At 39.4% G+C, this 18,165-nt stretch overlaps 1 protein-coding gene across 12 annotated transcripts in view; it reads left to right on the forward strand.

Annotated features, from left to right (window-relative positions):
• The window catches only part of LOC143031119 (transcriptional regulator protein Pur-beta-like), a 332,337-nt gene that overhangs the window by 296,198 nt on the left and 17,974 nt on the right, over nucleotides 1-18,165 (forward strand). For all 12 annotated transcript variants that reach the window (XM_076194594.1, XM_076194593.1, XM_076194585.1 and 9 more), the window contains one exon: nucleotides 8,850-8,965. In XM_076194594.1, the coding sequence (XP_076050709.1) occupies nucleotides 8,850-8,965 (116 nt within the window). The remainder of the gene's footprint in view (nucleotides 1-8,849; nucleotides 8,966-18,165) is intronic.

Raw genomic sequence — 18,165 nt, forward strand, 5'->3', positions numbered from 1 at the left:
TTGCGCATGCGCGGTCCGCCGGCCGACGTGTGTGCGTTCGTGTGTATGTGTGTGTGTATGTGCGTGCGTGTGTGTGTGTGTGTGTTCGTTTGTATGTACGCGCGTGCGTAGGAATGCATGCAAGGTTTCTTTGTGCCTAGGTGCGCGTACACACACACGTACACACACACGCACACACACACACACACACACTCTACCGACATGTCTGTCCTGTGTCTACCTCTCTCTCTGTCTGTCTGTCTGTCTGTCTGTCTGTCTGTCGCGTCGCCCTGGATGTCTGTTCTTTGTGTAGACGGTTTGGTTACAGTGTGTGTGTGTGTGTGTGTATAACAAATGCGCGCGTGTATATATATATATATATATTTTTCGAATATATTTAAATTAATATTATTATAAATGTGTGTGTGCTTATACATACACATGTGAATATAAAACAAAAGTTAATATATTGATAGTGAAATATAGGAATGCAGTTATTGGGGGAATTGGGTAAATCTACACACGCGCACGCACACACGCACGCACGCACGCGCGAACGCACGCAACGCGCTGCTGTATTGATTGCGTGGCCGGCTGTGTCTGTGGCCAGCTGGCCATAAGTTTTCTTCCTTCTCTTCCTCCTCCTCCTCTTCCTCCTCTTCCTCCTCTTCCTCTTCCTCCTCTTCCTCCTCCTCTTCCTCCTCCTCCTCTTCCTCCTCCTCTTCCTCCTCCTCCTCTTCCTCCTCTTCCTCCTCTTTTTCCTCCTTTTCTTCATATTTCTTCTCTTCCTTTTCCTTTTCTTCATGTTCTTCCTCCTCTTCTTTCTCCTATTCCTTCTCTTCCTCTTCTTCCTCTTTTTCTTCATGCTCCTCCTCATGTTCCTCCTCTTCATGCTCCTCCTCTTCTTCCGCTTCCTCCTATTCCTCCTCTTCCTCCTCTGCTTTCTCCTATTCTTTTTCTTCCTCTTCCTCTTCTTCCTCTTCCTCTTCCTCCTCCTTTTCTTCATGCTCCTCATTGTTCCTCCTCTCTCTTCCTCCTCCTCTTCCTCCTCCTCTTCTTATGCACCCCACGGGAAGTTGAAGGTGCAGTGCCTGCTAGAAAACACACACACACACACACACACACACACACACACACACACACACACACACAGTGGGGCAGTGGTAACGATCGTGGCCGCCACTACGGCAGTCCGGGTTCGAATCCCCCCGTCCAGGGCTGAAATAATTTCAGTATCGTTGCACCGCGGGTCGTTACTCCAACTCTCGTGGACGGGGAGTTGTGTGTGCGTGTAAGGTTACGGCATTACCCATACATCGGTCATATATATGAGCTCTGAGCTCTCTTTCGGGAGGGTATTAGCTGTTGATCACGAGTCCAACACGTAATCCAAGACCATAGGTGAATCACATGGACACATACATACCTGATATATACAGTACATACATGTGTGTGTGTGTGTGTTCACTAGGTTTACACGTCTATGTAGAAATGTATGGTCTTAACATGGAGTAGTCTATATTGTGTGATTATTTCTTAATTTAATTGTTTATTTATTTTCTTTTTGGTAGTCTGTCTTAGAAGAAAAAGAAGAGCAAGTGTTGTAGAAGTCTGTTATATATGTATATATATATATATATATATATATATATATATATATATATATATATTGTGTGTGTGTCATTGTGACAAATGGAAATAAGCTCCACCGCAAGGACTCGAACCTTTGCTTAAGCGACTGAACTAAGCCTAGCACCGTCGGTGAACTATCCGGTCATAGTCCATGGCGTTCCCTTTGCACGGTCTGGTTGGCTCAATGGTATCGTCTTTGTTTCATAATAAACAGTCGCTAAGGCAAAGGTTCGAGTCCTTGCGGTGGAGTTTGTTTCTATATATATATATATATATATATATATATATATATATATATATGTATATATATATATATATATATATATATGCATAAGTATCACAAAACACACGTGACTACACCGATGTGCTGAACACCACAGGGAAACGAAAAATTCTTGGAATCCGAGCGCTTCCGTGATATTTTTACATCATTCTATTGTAATCCTTGAAGATGTGAAAATATCACGAAAGCGCTCGGATTCCAAGAATTATTCTTTTTCCTGTGGTATTTAGCATATATATATATATATATATATATATATATATATATATATATATGTATATATATATAATATAAAATTTTATAAATCGTTTGAAAGGTCATTTAGTTTGTTCAAATTCGACAGATAATACTAAACGAAATATATTATTCTGTGATTAATTAGACTATGTTGTACTGATCTGGGCCTTTTGCATATGTATTTCTCCTCATATAAAGAAATATGTTTAATAGACTTTTGACTTTGGTGATTTCAAAATATACATTGTGTGGCGGATCTGGTGCAGTGATGACATGGGCTTGTGTAGATCTTTGGTTTATTAATTTATATGTATTTTTATTTTATTTTCATTTATTTTATACAATAATTCTTTTATAAAAATATCGGTACGTATTCTAATCCCATAGTAATAAATGCGGTCTGTTATATATATATATATATATATATATATATATATATATATATATATATATATATATATAATTTTTATGGTCGCATGCAGGACTCGAACCTACCGCTCAGGCGCCAGTAAGACTACTGTGCGGCGCTCACTGGTGCCTGAGCGGTAAGTTCAAGCCCTGCACGCGACTGTCATAAAAATTATCTGATTGATGTCGGTGTCCGCTAGCGAATTTCTCGTGTGTGTGTGTGTGTGTATATATATATACATATATGCAGGGTCCTCGGGATAAATTTGACTTTTCGGAAAGGAAAGAAAAACGTCACATCTTGGCCAAAAATTGATGTATTCTCAAAATTCTAAGTGCATCTCTTAGAGGATCTTTTGCCAAATTCAGCTCACTCAAAGAAGCCACCCTGAGCCTCCACCACGGCCGCCAGACGGGACCTGAACCTGCAGCATGCGGCCTTCACGGTGTCCTTCGAGAGGCGCCTGAACACGAGTTTGATCCTGGGAATCAGCTGGTCCTTGGTGCTGCAGGCGGTACGATTGGTGTCCTTTTCAACTGCGCCCCACACATAATAGTCCATGGGGTCACAATCAGGCGAGTTTGGGGGCCAGATGTTGGGTCTGGTGAAGTCATAAAGTTCTCAGACAGCCACTTCTGGGTTTACCCCGAGGTGTGACACGGAGCTGAGTCCTGCTGCCACTCGTATGGTCTTCCCACAGCCACCCTCTCCACCCAGCGCTTGACAACAGTGGACAGCAACTCAGTGTGGCCATCTGAAGTGAGTCCGAGTCCCTCTTCAAAGATGTGGGGCGGCATGACGTGGCCTTCGCTGGAAACATACCCGAAAGACCATCACAGTTTAAGGGAACTTGGTTTTCTTGAAACGCGGACTATAGGCTAGCCACCTGTTGTTCTGCGCGTTGTGCAACTGGTCCTGGCAGAAGTTCGTCTCGTCTGAGAAGAACCAGAGCGTCCCCGGCTTGACTGGATGTTTGACCTTGTTGAGAAGTTTCTTGGCTTTCGTAAGGCCTTGGCGGCGAATAGTTGGCCCTTGCGCCTCTTTGTATGAGGAGTAGCGAAGATCCTCGTTCAGCGCTTTCTTCATAGTCGCCACTCCGACGCCCATCTCTCACGCCAAGGTCCGCATTAAATTGCCTGGATCATTTTTGCAGTTTCTCGACTAATTTCGTTGCAAGGACAGAGTCAGAACGCCTGCTATGATCCTTCCTGCTAGCCATTGCTTCCACATCTCCGTCGCAATTCTCCTGCTCACATCTCACAGCCTTCACGGTATTCAAGGAGCACTCAGCTGCACCTAAGATTTCAGAATTTTTTAATCCAGCAGGAATCATCATGATGCAGGTCACTCTTGTCTTCCAGTGCTTTCCAGTCTTCCAGTGCTTTCCAGCTCTCACACCCACCAATAGTACACAGAATCAGATATCCATTGCACTTTACCGCTATCAGAACATTCCAATAGTTCTGAAATGACAGAAGATAAGAAAAAATTATGAAAATGATCCCGAACGCCCTGATATATTTATATATTTATTTGTCTAATTTTTCGATGTATTTTTTTTTTTTTTAATTATTATTATTATTATTATTTTTTTTTTCATTTATTAGGCGATCAAATCACCTCTTGTCTTTCCAGTGTGGGTGTTCCGATCTCTCATTTAGGCTGGGCAACGTCATTTATTTTTTACATATGTACATATATATTTAATTTAATTATTTAATTAATATTTTTATTTTCCTTTTTTTCTATTTATTATTATTGTTCTGTTTTATTGATTTTTTTTTAGTTTTCATTTTATTAATTTCTTTATATATTTTAGTGACTTCACCAATGCTGCATGCTCCAGTCTGGGTCGGATCAGTTGTTTGTCGCGTTCCTTTGATTCTGTAGTTTTCCATCAACAAGTCTCGCCTAATCGTTTCTTCCTCTTTTGCTTTCGTGAAAAACCTTTGTTTTTATATCCGATGACGTCACGAGTAGTAAGGTTACTAGTAGTTACCGTAGTAACTTACACACACACACACACACATATATACAGTATATATATATATATATATATATATATATATATATATACCAAGGCCTTTCCCCCCCTACACGGGGGGTAGCCAAAAAGAAAAAGGCACAGAAACCACTCCCACCCATTCCATCTCCTATATATTCCACTCCCCTCCACCCTCCCCCTTCCCTCTCATCTCGACACCTCCTGGATGACGGGTCATCCCTGCATCCTGCAACCATAAACATTGGTGCCTCTGTTCCGAAGGGGTGTTTTTTTATAGTTCCTCAGATATGACTGCACGGATGATATTCGAGGCTCGCACATCCATCCTTACCTTCCCCTATGGTGAAATGGATGACATCCAGTCATCGTAATTCGGTGTATTGTGCTTGGCTAGCCCCAATATGAGGTGGAAAGTGCGTTTGTGTGTTTATTTTTAATATTTATTTTATTTTAATGTTAGACCAGGGTCAAACGTAGTATCTTTTAAAGACATCACGCTGGGTTATATTTACTCCAACTTCCGATTAATTGGCGGTACCACCACCTACCTCCAGCACTTTTCCCGGCGTAAAATCGCTTATTGCAAACTGTTTTGTTTTCTCAACAATTGACGTAGAATTTGTTGCACTGAGGATGTAATATACGAAAGCGCTCTGCTTCGTTATTTTTTCAAAGTGGTCTACTTTGCATATATATATATATATATATATATATATATATATGAGTGTGTGTGTGCGCATACATGGAAATACATGTAAGGCCCAGCAGTTTCTCCCCACCACCCACTCCCACTCCCCCACTCCCTCCTCGTGACCCATAGACAGTGACATTTATTTATTTATTGTAATGGATAACTGGAGATAAAAAAAAATTCACAGCAGAAGAAATACATGTGTGCGTGTGTGTATTTGTAAGACCCAAAGTTATTTTAATTATATAAAGGTTATTTTTTTATTTGTTTTTATTTTCCTAATGGAGACGAATTTATCCCTCTCTCTCTCTCTCTCTCTCTCTCTCTCTCTCTCGTCGAGTTAGGAGTTTGTTGGTCAACCATTGTTTTAATTTAATTTCTAAATATTAACTTTATTTTATTTATAAATTATTTGTTATTTGTTATTTTAATAAGTTTAATGATTGTAGAGAAATCTGGAATTGTTTAAATTGGAGAAATTTATTGTTTATTATTTTGTATAAATAATTTAATATTTCTATAATGAAGGAAAATATTGTCATTTTATAAGTGTGTGTGTGTGTGTGTGTGTGTGTGTGTGTGTGTAGTGGCTAGTGTCTTGCCTGCTAACGCGGGAAGACAGAGTTGGAGCCCCGCAGACGGTTTGAAAGCTTTACTAAAATTTGTTACTGTTCCCCTTGGGCAAAGGTCACATATTGCCGTATTTGTGTATAGAATTCTAAGCTCTTGTGTGTGAGGGTAATAGCTGTCGATCACGAGTCCAACACGTGGTCCAAGACCATGGTGGTGAATCACACACACACACACACACACACACACACACACACACACACACACACACACACACACACACACGGATTGGCCGGTTTATGAATGCCTGTTCGTATTGACCAATCAGGAACCATGTAGGGTCCATGTCAGCCAATCGGAAGAAAGGTGTGAATAATGGGTGGGGTTTAACCACTTCCCTACAGTAGGTGTAGTCTTAATTCCCTCCCCCCTCCCTCCTCCTCTTCTTCCTCCTCCTCCTCCTCCTCCTCCTCTTCGTTCCTCTTCCTAAAGCTGAATAAAATCTTGAGGAAGCTACAACAGAATCTGCCAAACGTGGCGCTTTTTGTCGATTATTCTGTAATTTATTTTTACATGAAAACGCGTTTTATCCGGAGTTTAATGTTGTGTAAAAGATTATCAAATAATCAGCCATTTTTGCTTTGTGGTATAATTCGAAACTTGAGTATGTGTTTATGCGAGACTGAAATCATGATCTTGTTAATTGGCTTCTGTGATTCGCTTGAACAAACACGAAAACGATATGACGCCATAACGGTCAAGTTCGTCTTGTACATTTTTTTCATTTGTTGCAATTCGCCTCGCTATGAACCAAAAAGTCTCCTGTGATCTTGCACAGACAATGTGATTAATTATAATTCTGCCTCAACTCATTATCTAACACTTGCCACTTCATTCGCAATTATTAAATGAAAATTAACCCCAACTGTATTTTGGTTCACACCATGTTTTTCCCGTGATAGTTTGGTTGTCTTTACGTTCTATTTTTAACACGATGTTATAGACAGAATATATTAGGTTAATTAGTGCTGTGGTTGTGAAAATCGGGGACAGGATCTGTTTGGAAAGAAATCTATTCTTCCCATCCATGGGCTATGGCAATGTGTCGCCGCGTCTTCCCTCGGAAATTGATAAATGACGGGAAACGGGTGACGCTGCATTTGGGACACTTGATCGAAAAGTCTCGATCGAAAAATCGTAACAAATCTCACATTATTACATTAATTATAAGCTTACAAAAAGTATATAAAGATAAATTGAAAAAGGGTGCATTTGGTGTGTGTCCCCATTTCTATACACCCATTTCCGTATTGATAGATGAAAGCATGGCGTGTTTTGCATGTAACCTAGATAATTGTTACAAGAAGTTATTATATCTCAACCTGGCCATATTTAATAAAATTTCATTCTTATCAAACCTAACCTGTGATAAATTAAGACTGGTTTAATTAGATTTAATGTTAATAACATATCTATTAATATGTACTTTTTGTATGTCCACACGGTCTCGGATCACGTGTTGTACTCGTGATCGACAGCTATTACCTTCCAAGCTGATTCTGATTTTTTTTTTATTGATGGCGGATGAACGGTTCTATATTTTTTGGTTGAAATAAAATTGTTGAAATATATTATCACTAAAAATGACCAATGTGTGAGCCAGTTTAATCTACAAGGTTGACCATTGTCGTGTATCCGTCTCGTAATTTTATCTAAACGTTTTTAATTTTTGTAACGTTTCATTATGATTTGAATTAATTGGATGCAAGTCTTTGCCATGTAATTAGAATGCAGATGTTCAGGTTTTGTTGAAAGTAGGTCAGGATGATTTATTGTAATTTAGATTTGAATTTTGTCCGTTGACTTCTTGATGTATGGAGTAAAATTGGGTCGTCACTATGAATGAAAACAAATATGGGAAGAGGGAGTCTGCATTTTCCCAATTGTAATATACAGGAATGGAACAACGCTCGTTGGGTCCCGTCAATTACTCATCAATTTATTGTACATACTAGTGCTGGGCAAATACCGCAAATTTCAGTACCGGACTTACCGGTAAAAACAATGCCGTTACCGGGATTACCGGTACTTTACCGGTAAAAGACTCGTGAAGCAGTAGTGACGTCCCAAGTTCGAGTCGCCTCTATGACTTAAATCTTTAAACAAATTTCATCCTACTATGGTGTGAAGTCACAACTGAAGTTTTGTAACGTCGTCACTATAAAAATCCTGCCTGCATCACGAGCGGGCGAGGGAAGCACCAACCTAGCCCACATGCCTACCGGTGCTATAGGCAAAATGGAAAGGAAAAAAAAAGAAAAAAAAAAAGAGAAAAAAAAAAATATATATATATATATATATATACACATATATATATAAATATACATATATATATATATATTTATATAATATATATATATATATATATGACTTTTCCGTTTGGTGACGCGCGGAATTTTTCGATGAAACTTTCACAATTAATATATTTTTGTAGGCTGATTACAGAAATAACATTAATTTTTTGGAGAAATGAAAGAAAGTGCCGAAAAAAACTTTTAATGGTAAAAAATTACCGAGCCCGTCAGACTCGGTACCACCAAGCCGAGACGCGCTTACCGAGACCTTAGCGGTACATACTCGCTTAATGGTAAAACTTTACCGGTGAATTAGCGGGACACTTGGCCCGTCACTCAGTACCGCCAAGCCGAGACGCGCTTACCGCTCTCTGAGTGTTATGGTATAGCTTATCGGTTAACGGAACCTTAACGGTACCAGAATCTTTACCGGTAAAGTATCGTTAAGGTTGTTACAGGTTTTACCGGTAACTTTACCGGTACCTGCCCATCACTAATACATATAACTTAATAAACCTAGTTTTAGATTCATGTACAGTTGAAAGTTAGTCTTTGTACTTGATTTCCAATTATCGTATATAGAGTTTAATTCATGCATTGTTCTGGTTTGGGCTATTTCACCAATTTTTATATCAATTTGTGCCGTTGAAGGTTCTAGAAATGTAACCCTGTGTTTATTCTTTTTTCAGGGCAGCAACAGACGGGCGAGCAGGAGCTGGCCACCAAGATGCTTCAGATTCAGAGCAAACGCTTCTATATAGACGTCAAGCAAAACAGAAGGGGTCGTTTTATGAAGGTAGCAGAAGTGAGTATCGACTATGGTAAGGTAACGAAATTAGGCTCCGCATATGTGGTAAGGTAGAATATCAGCGTGTGTGTGGCACTGGAGTGGTTCTACTGAGAAAACGGCTAGGAGGCAAAGGAAGGGATTTCCGACAGATTCCGCTTCAAGAAATCTTTATTAGGGGTCACTGTGATCTTGCAGGAGACCTTGAGCAAGGACACCGTACCAAACTTAAGTTTCCGAAGCTCAGTCCGTTGTGTCATTTGTCGTAAACTAACTTTCTCACTCATTCCAACCTAGTACAGACGTAAACAACAGAAGAAAACACAATACAGTACTGCTGTGCTCAGTTCAATCCAAGTCAAGTAATTAGAGAAAGGTCATGTTAGAAATGATCCCCATGTAGGAGTGGTGTCTCCACCTTACATGTAGGTGGTCCAGGATTGAACCCTGGGATGGGGTGGGCGATTGTTTGAATCCTACTTTTACGGCTTAAATATATATACATATATATGTAGTTGCAGATATTGGAGGCCTAGTATACTTATGGTGCATTTCAGTGCTGGTACCTACCCACAGCGATTGAACAGATTACACCAATTTCCGACTCATTCACAAGCACAGCCATTTGTATATGCTTATAACTCCACATGCACTTCACACCCTTCGTGTAACCCTGCCAAGCTGGATAAAGTCGATTGGCTCTGCATGGGACCATCAAGATGGCTGAACACATTTTGAAGCATTCCGAAAGGGGAAGAAGTCGAATGTTGTGTTGGGTAGACCTTGGTATGTTTGAGTTGAAGAGGAAATTGATCGCCAGGGAACCTCCGCCCCACATATATTGTGTTAATGTCTGTGTGTTATTAGTGCTGAACAGTTGGTGAATGTGCCCGTGACTGAAGCAGGCTGTAGAGTGAACATTTGTCACCTGCTTTGTTGCCTAAAGTGTGTGGATATTTTGTAAATATTATTTACCTAGTCGTATCTTACGGGAAGGGGAGCTATGCTCATGGTGTCCCGTCTTTGTATCTCGCAGTGTCTAGTTTGCTCTTAATTTTGTGTGTAGTTTTTGCACACTTTTTATTGTTTTATCCAGTTTGTTATGGGAGGATCGACACATTTCTTGAAATAGCTTAGTTGTGTGTAAGGAATGTGATTTATAGATGGAAAGAAGGAGAGGTGAAGACTTAAAAAAAGAAGAAAAAATTAAAATGTGTGAGGGAATATGAGTATAAAACACTTTAGAAAACTCAAATCGTCATTACTCGAATATAAATTGAATTTAAGGCAAGGAAACAATTGATAAATTTTGGGGGAAATTTTGGAATGATTATATTTGTTTTAAAAGCCAAAATTTTAGGAATGTTTCTTAGCTAATAATAATCTAAAAATTGGAGCTTAATTCCCCATGCTAGGGAATTTCAAAGTTATGCAAAGAAGATGAAATTTTGAATATATGAATTTTCATATGGGGCTGTGCCCACCTTTATATATATAGTTCATGCTACTCAGTCTTATGCCTAGATTCCTTATACAGTAAGTCCTCATTATATGGTACAAATGCATTCCTGAAAACCTTACCGCAAATTGAAATTACCGTATACTGAACCCATTATAACATGTAATAATAGGATATGGCAGACGTACCTTCTCCCTGCTCTTTCCTCTTCAATACATGAGCGGATACCGTATCTGAATTTTTCTTACCGTAAATAGAATTAAGGGTAGTAATTACCAAATACCGTAACTGTGAATTTACCGGATAAAGAATTACCATATAAGGAGGACTCACTGTACCAGTTTTGATGAAAATCCAGTGAACATTTTTTTGACCCATGAAGAAAGTCTTACTATGTTTGCTTCTGATCAAGGGCAGTGGGCAAGATGCAGTTGCGACCCGTCATCCAGGAGGAGCTGAGGAAGGGAGGGGTGGGAGTGGAGTGTGTGGAGGTAAAAGGAGTGGGAGTGTATTTGTCTGTGACTATGTCTGCCTTCTGTGTAAGGGGGGGGGTAGTCGTTGGTATATGTATGTATGAAAAATGTAAAAAATTAGGTACTTAAAATCTTCTGAAGAAGTTGAAATTGAAGGAATCTTGCTTAATTGATGATAAATGCAAATGTTTTCAATTTCATTGAAATAATAAATTAATTTTCATGGGGGGTTATGCCCCCGTCTTCTTAATATAAAACTAAACATACAGCATTACACCTAGAATCTATATTCCTAAGTTTATAAAGAACAGTTAAGTAGTTTTTGAGTCTGACATACATGTACCAAAGGCCCCTTACACGGGAGGTAATCAAAAAACAAAGGCATAGAAACTACTCCCATCCATTCCATCTCTATCACACTCCACTCCCTTCCACCCTCTTTCCTCCCTCATATCTTGGCACCTCCTGGATGACGGGTCATCCCTACATCTCATCCACTCCCCTGGGTCAGAAGCAAGGCCGCTTTTTGAGTTGTAAGACACAAATATACAAAGACTTTTATATAATGGATACTGTACCCCATAGTATGTCCATACATTCAGGTCACAGAACAAGTATTCCACCATAAACCACTAAAATTTATACTTTAATGAACCTCTCCCAGAAACCACCCCAACAGTGAAGTCACTTCCAGGACAAATAAGAATAACACTGACTTGCTTATATTTAAGTTACCACTCCATTTTGAAACCATACCAAAAACAGAATTGGCTTGGTCACAAACTCCGATAGAATCGGATGATACTGAGACATGAAGGGCACAGGGTACCTTGTACAACTCTCCCCTATTGTTAGACCCTGTAGACAGTGACACTCTGAGTATTTTATGAGTTGAACGGTGGTTATGGCTGTTGGTCTCCTACAAGGGAACCAGGGCGATGGATTGATCGATTGGATGACCGTAACGAACTACATTCTCTTATGCTGTCATCCATATAAAGATATGAAATTTAATTGGGTACAAACTGCACATAACCTTGTTCACCACAAGAGCCAATGTGGAACATAGTTTCAAGATTTAAACCAATCCAGAGAGACTATGGCACATCCTCTCATACCATTGTATTCCTTTTACGCAAGGGACCACGGTTGGTCTTCCAAGATGGGCGTCAGAGAGGTTCAGCTCCCCAGAGCTTATCTTCAAAATGTACCAACACTGCCTCCATCTGGGAGTGCAACCTCAAAGGGCTGGCATTCATCCTTGGGCCTGGGCCAAGGTTTCCCTCCATCAGGTTCAATGACCCCCTGGATAGTCAGGGCCCTCACGTGGGGTGCATGAGCCCTGGGGGCGGCCGTTCTAGTCTGGACATACCACTCACAAGGCTGACAAAATAATTATATATATATATAAATAAAGTCAAGGAGCCCTGAATTACCATAATATATGAATTTTGTGTTAGAATTGACAGGATATCAAACATTTTTCCCTTATCCTTTCTGCAATAGTGACATTAAAATTTTTAAAATCAATTTAATTATTTCGCAAGAATAGGCAGTAAGGGAATGTTGGAGATGGGGGAAGGGGGGGGGTTGTTGTTGTCACTGAGAACTTTGCCCTGGGGCAGCACTTTGGCATGCAAGGGATCTGTGTATAGGAGTAGGAGGGTGGGGGGGGAACAGTGGCCATTTGACAGCTCTCCTTTTGTGAAAAGGTGAAGGAAATACTATCAAATTTGGTAGATAGATCATGGGCCTGGTGAATTTATGTGGTGGCTAATGAAATAGTATCAAAATTAATGTACTGTATAGATTATTTAACACTAGACAAAAATACGTACGTACGCTCTTAAGGCGTAATCAAAACTGACGCCCGCCTTGTTTTTGGTGGAAAAACTCGGAGATACTCGTGGCCTCATTGGTTCTTACATACTTTGTACAAAAATAATAATAAGTATATAAATTTCATAGTAATTATAAAAGAGGAAACCTGTATTTCCTAATATAATAATATGCACAATATATTCAGAAATATATGGTGCTTACAAGTATACCATAACATGGAATGAACGACAGTTTATCGGAGATGCAGCTCCACATGGACGTGGAGTGTTGACGAGTATTGATGCTGGACAGCAGGGAACGATTCTGCTTGAATTCCACCTCGCAGGAACGCCACATACTTGTTACAAAGGATTACAAAGGCGGAGCATGCCGACAGGAGACCTTTTGGTCCATATCTAGGTCGGATGCGAAAAAAAAAAAATTATAAATAAAAACTATAATAATGTATGCAACAAACAAAATACATAAATAAATGCATAGGTATAGTTGAATAACAAACAAACAGGTAAACAGTAAATAATAATAAATTGACACATATAATAAATGAAAATCAAACAGACAAATGATAACAAAGCAAAAACAAATAATATAAAATAAATTATAAATCATTACAGCATCTTGCTTAGGTGTTTATCTAAATGAGTCTTAAAGCTTCGAACTGAACTACATTGCACTACCTGTGCAGGAAGTTTATTCCATTCATTAACTACATGGTTGGCAAAGTTGTTTCTACCTACTTCCAAATTGAATCTATTTCCGGATAGTTTGAGACCATTGTTTCTTGTCTGATTCTCATTCAATGTGAAAATTTTGTCACTTTTGATGTACAGTTACCGTGTACACATTATATTCACTGGATGCGGATTGGGTTTGGGGTCTTCTCGGCTCAGAAGTGATTAATGTTGAATCCCATGGGAAAGGGAGAATAAAAGTATTACTTTGATGTATTTTTCGTAGTATACATACATACCAAGAGCTTTTTCCCCCTTACCAGGGAGGTAGCCAAAGTCAAAAGGCATATAAAGGATTACAAAGGAGGAGCATGCTGACAGGAAACCTTTTGGTCCCTAACTAGGTTGGATTAAAAAATATATATATATATATATATATACATTATATATATATATATATATATATATATATATATATATATATATATATATATATATATATACATTATATATATATATATATATATATGATAAATAAACAAATAAAAGTTATGAATAGTAATAAATGAAACGAGTAAATAGATAAAAAGGTAAAGTTAAATAATAAACAGGTAAATAGTAAATAAATTGACAAGAATGATAATAAGTGATAATCAAGGAAATAATAAACAAGCAAATAATAACAAACAAATAAATAGAAATGGTAATTTCAATTAAATTGTTACTTTCACTTTTGCTCACTGGAGTCCCCATGAGATTCGTAATTGTGTGCGACCGTCTTGTGTCGCCAACTGAAAGTATTAGCGGGAGAGAAGTAGTTGCTCGTCGTCTGTATCTTGCGATTGAAGGTGGAAGAAGAAAAAAAAAAAAGATGAAGTTCATAGAAAGTTCTTGTGCCCAGTCTGAAAACCAAATGTTAGTTCTCTCAAGGTTTTTCTCGTTCTCCTCCTCCTCTTCCTCCTTCATTACAACTCCATCCATATACATATTAAACTCCTTTTCCTCCTCCTCCTCCTCCTTTACCACTCCATCCATGTACATATTAAACAACCACAGTGACATCTATCATTATGAAAGGGGTGGAAGTCCTCGATGGATGACTTACTAAAGTGGGATCAAAGAAATACAAGAGTACATGAAAGGAAACTTAAAAAGGATAGTTATAGAAGAGATCTGAAAAAGAATAGTTTTCCACACACAGTGGTGGATATCTGGAATAAATTGGATGAGGCAACAGTGTGTGCGAACACTGTTCAAGAATTTAAGAACAAACTTGATGCCGAGAGATACAAAGATGGGTCACTACAAGCATAGCTCTTTTCCCGTAAAATACAACTAGATAATATAAATTTGATTCACACTCCGTAATGCCCCTCAGTCAACCCTGTCATATGCCTTTTCCAAGTCCAATATAAATGTCAAGACGCATTGCCCAAAACTTGTGTCGATCTTATTGGAAATATTTGGATCTTTGCATCTTTTCTTTTTCTTTTCCTAAACCTACACTGGTTTTCCCCAGTTCCTCCTTTCGTTCCCTTCCTAATCATCTCCACACCTTTCCGTACACGTAACCTCTTCGATACGAGTAAAATATTCACGCGTGCATCAGGTTGCCTGATGTATGATGATGCAGTACAATGCACACAATACTAAATATAAAATACTCCTCTTATGCTCATTCTTTTTCGCCCTGAATGAATACAACATTACAGAAAAAATTACCAAGCCCGTACGCAGAATATGGAGGTCACTCAGCTACGACAAAATAAATGTAATCAGGAAGCCGATACTGGCTCTCGCATATACCCCTCATGGCTCATGACACATACGTAGGCATTATCATAAGAGGTTAATGGACTGATCACTCAAGAACTACTGCAATCGCATTTGTGTCCTTTTCCTTTGTATGGTGGAACTATACACACAATTCTCTAGTCCACCAGCACACTTCCCTTAGACGCATACATATATCAAAGGCTTTTTACCCCTTACAAGGGAGGTAACCAAAAAACAAAGGCATAAAACCCACTCCCACCCATTTCATCCCCAACATACTCCACTCCCCCCCACCATCTTCCCCCCCACTTATCTTGGCACCACCTGGATGACGGGTCATCCCTACATCTTGCCCACTGCCCTGGGTCAGAAGCAGTGTCGCAAGATACAGCATATCCACAGCAAGGGGACGTCATTAGATTGGCGACCCCCCTGTCTGTCCCCACAACACAGAAAAGGAGAAGACGAAGAGAAATCCCTTCGGGCTGCATCAATTGATTTCTCACATATACTTCCTCACCCCCAATCTCCCACCCACTCCCCCTCATACATCACAGCATCATCCATACACAACCCTTCTCCATTCACCCCTATCTTCTGTCCTCTCCCATCCTTCCTCAACAGACATTCCCCTCTTTCCCAATGCCCCTTTCCCATAGACACACATTAGATATTCTCATCAACCTTTCATTATACAGTACACTCAAAAGAGACGATGATGATCATTCAATGTCACAAACTCCCCCTATTGGGAAGCTGGGGTGGTGCCCTATTGGGAAGCTGGGGTGGTACCCCTTGTAGCATGGGATTTAATTAGCTAGATCAGCATGAAAATTGAATTACTGATATTTGAGCTGAAGTAGTTCTCTTGGGATGCAAGAAGTCACTCTTTGAGTACAATGCAATTTGAATTTTCCATCTAGCTGACCTAGTTCTGGAGATATTGCATTTCGAAGGATTCCATATCAAGTCTATTTTGTCCCAGAAATTCAGGCCAAAAAGTGTGTAGCAAAGTCCATATACATATTGTAACAACACATTTGGAAACGTGGTGCCAAATTGACCTGAGAGGTTGGAAGTGCCCTAGACTTCATTTTTCAAGCATCAGAAAGTTGGGAGAACTACGAAATAACTATTACCTTGATTAGCTAATATGGCGGAAATCCAATATGGCGGCCACACAATGTTCAATAGCAAGATATAACTGGATTATACTGCCTTACATTAGGTTAGAGTACCAGTATAGATCATGATAAAGTATGCAAACATGATTCGATGGACACGTCTGCATCGGTGGCTGAGATGTCAAAATACGTTTGACGATGTCATTACCCGACCTGATAGAAATAACTCTTTTTTTTTTTTATGATTTCTCAGCTCTCCCGTGATACCCTGCCCTGGTTTCAGTATCAGAATAATCCGTTAGACTAGTAGTCTCCATTTATTTGGGTCTGTTTCCTATTTATTGGAGTTTTCTAGCTCGTTTTTCATGTTGAAACATGAAAAAAATTTCGATTTACTGCTGAATGCAGGCTGTCATGTTTTTTTTATGTTTCTTTGTGCCGATATGTAACTGATGATGTGATTGGTTGAAATTTACTATGATCGTAGTAAAATACACTCGCATGACATTTTTATGAACGAAATTTCCTGCAATATGTAAATTTGGCCTTTTGAATGATGTGTGCATAAAATGACATGCTATTGGCAGACGTCATAGACTGTGGTGCCACTAGTAGTAATGGATGTCACTAATTTAATTAACCATGCCCTTGGTTCAACTTCGCCGGTGGCAGGGTTCAAACCTCCATCCCCTCAACCTTCACTGCAAGTAATGATGCTCTAATCCACTTGGTCAGCGAGTTTCCTTTTGAGAAAGACCCAGGTTAATAGATTGATACCACTTCTTGTCAGGCATTCTGTACAATAACCATCCAACCCAGGTGCCTTACCAATCTTCATCTCCTGGGACTGCTCGGCCATACAGCCTAGGTAATGGCAACAAACTTCTGCTGTCTTAATGCTCCTTGTGCGTTCTCCTTTGCTGTAGCTGTATAATTCTCCTGCCCCACAGTCCTGTTCCTGGCACCTCCTGGTGACACAGTCAAAGCCTTACTCTCCGCTATATTCCATAACACTGTATTTCTTCCGTGAGTGAATTCGGGGGCCAGTCCTGTAGTTGTGGTGGGTTTCTTACAAGAGTGCGAGGCAGGTTGCCGTGGCCTCACATGGAGGGAGGGGGGCCAGCACACAAGGATGACAAGATAATGATAATGAAAAAGGTCAAAGAAGCCCTGAATATTATATGATAGTTGACAAATTTTGCGTTAGAGGCCAACAAAATATGAAATATTTTCCCATGTCCTTTCTGCAAGAAGAACATTAGATACAAATTTTAAAATCTGATTATTTCACAAGACAATATTTTCCCATGTCCTTTCTGCAAGAAGAGCATTAGATACAAATGTTAAAATCCAATTATTTCACAAGACAATAACTTAAACAGGGAGTTAGGATTGGTGGAAGTGGGGAGGGGCGCCAGTGAGAAATCTGTCCCCGGGTGGCATGTAGGCAAGTAATGGCTCCGGCAGATTGATGGATTAATGGAGGCTAATTTCCACATAAGGCATTAATCTGCCTCCCTACAGACTGGGGTCGAGTACGAGTAAAGTGTATTAATAAATGCAGTAATATAAACAGAATTGGTTGTCTGTGATGGCAGAAGCGTATCGGCAGGTGAAGAGATGAAGCGCAATGAAAACGATGTATTTTACCTAGTTGTAATATACGGGAAGGGAGCTATGCTCTTGGTGTCCCGTCTTTGTATCTCTCCGCATCAAGTTTTATCTTAAAATCTTGTATAGTGTTTGCACATACTGTTTCGTTTTCTAATTTGTTCCATGTATTTGTTGCTCTGTGTGGGAAGCTGTTCCTTTTAAAAAAAAATTTATAACTGTCCTTTTTCAGTTTCTGTGTCCTCTCATTTTACTGTTGTCC

This window comes from Oratosquilla oratoria, chromosome 12 (genome assembly GCF_046742065.1).
Source record: "Oratosquilla oratoria isolate Oo_2021 chromosome 12, ASM4674206v1, whole genome shotgun sequence".
NCBI classification, from domain to species: Eukaryota; Metazoa; Arthropoda; class Malacostraca; order Stomatopoda; family Squillidae; genus Oratosquilla; species Oratosquilla oratoria.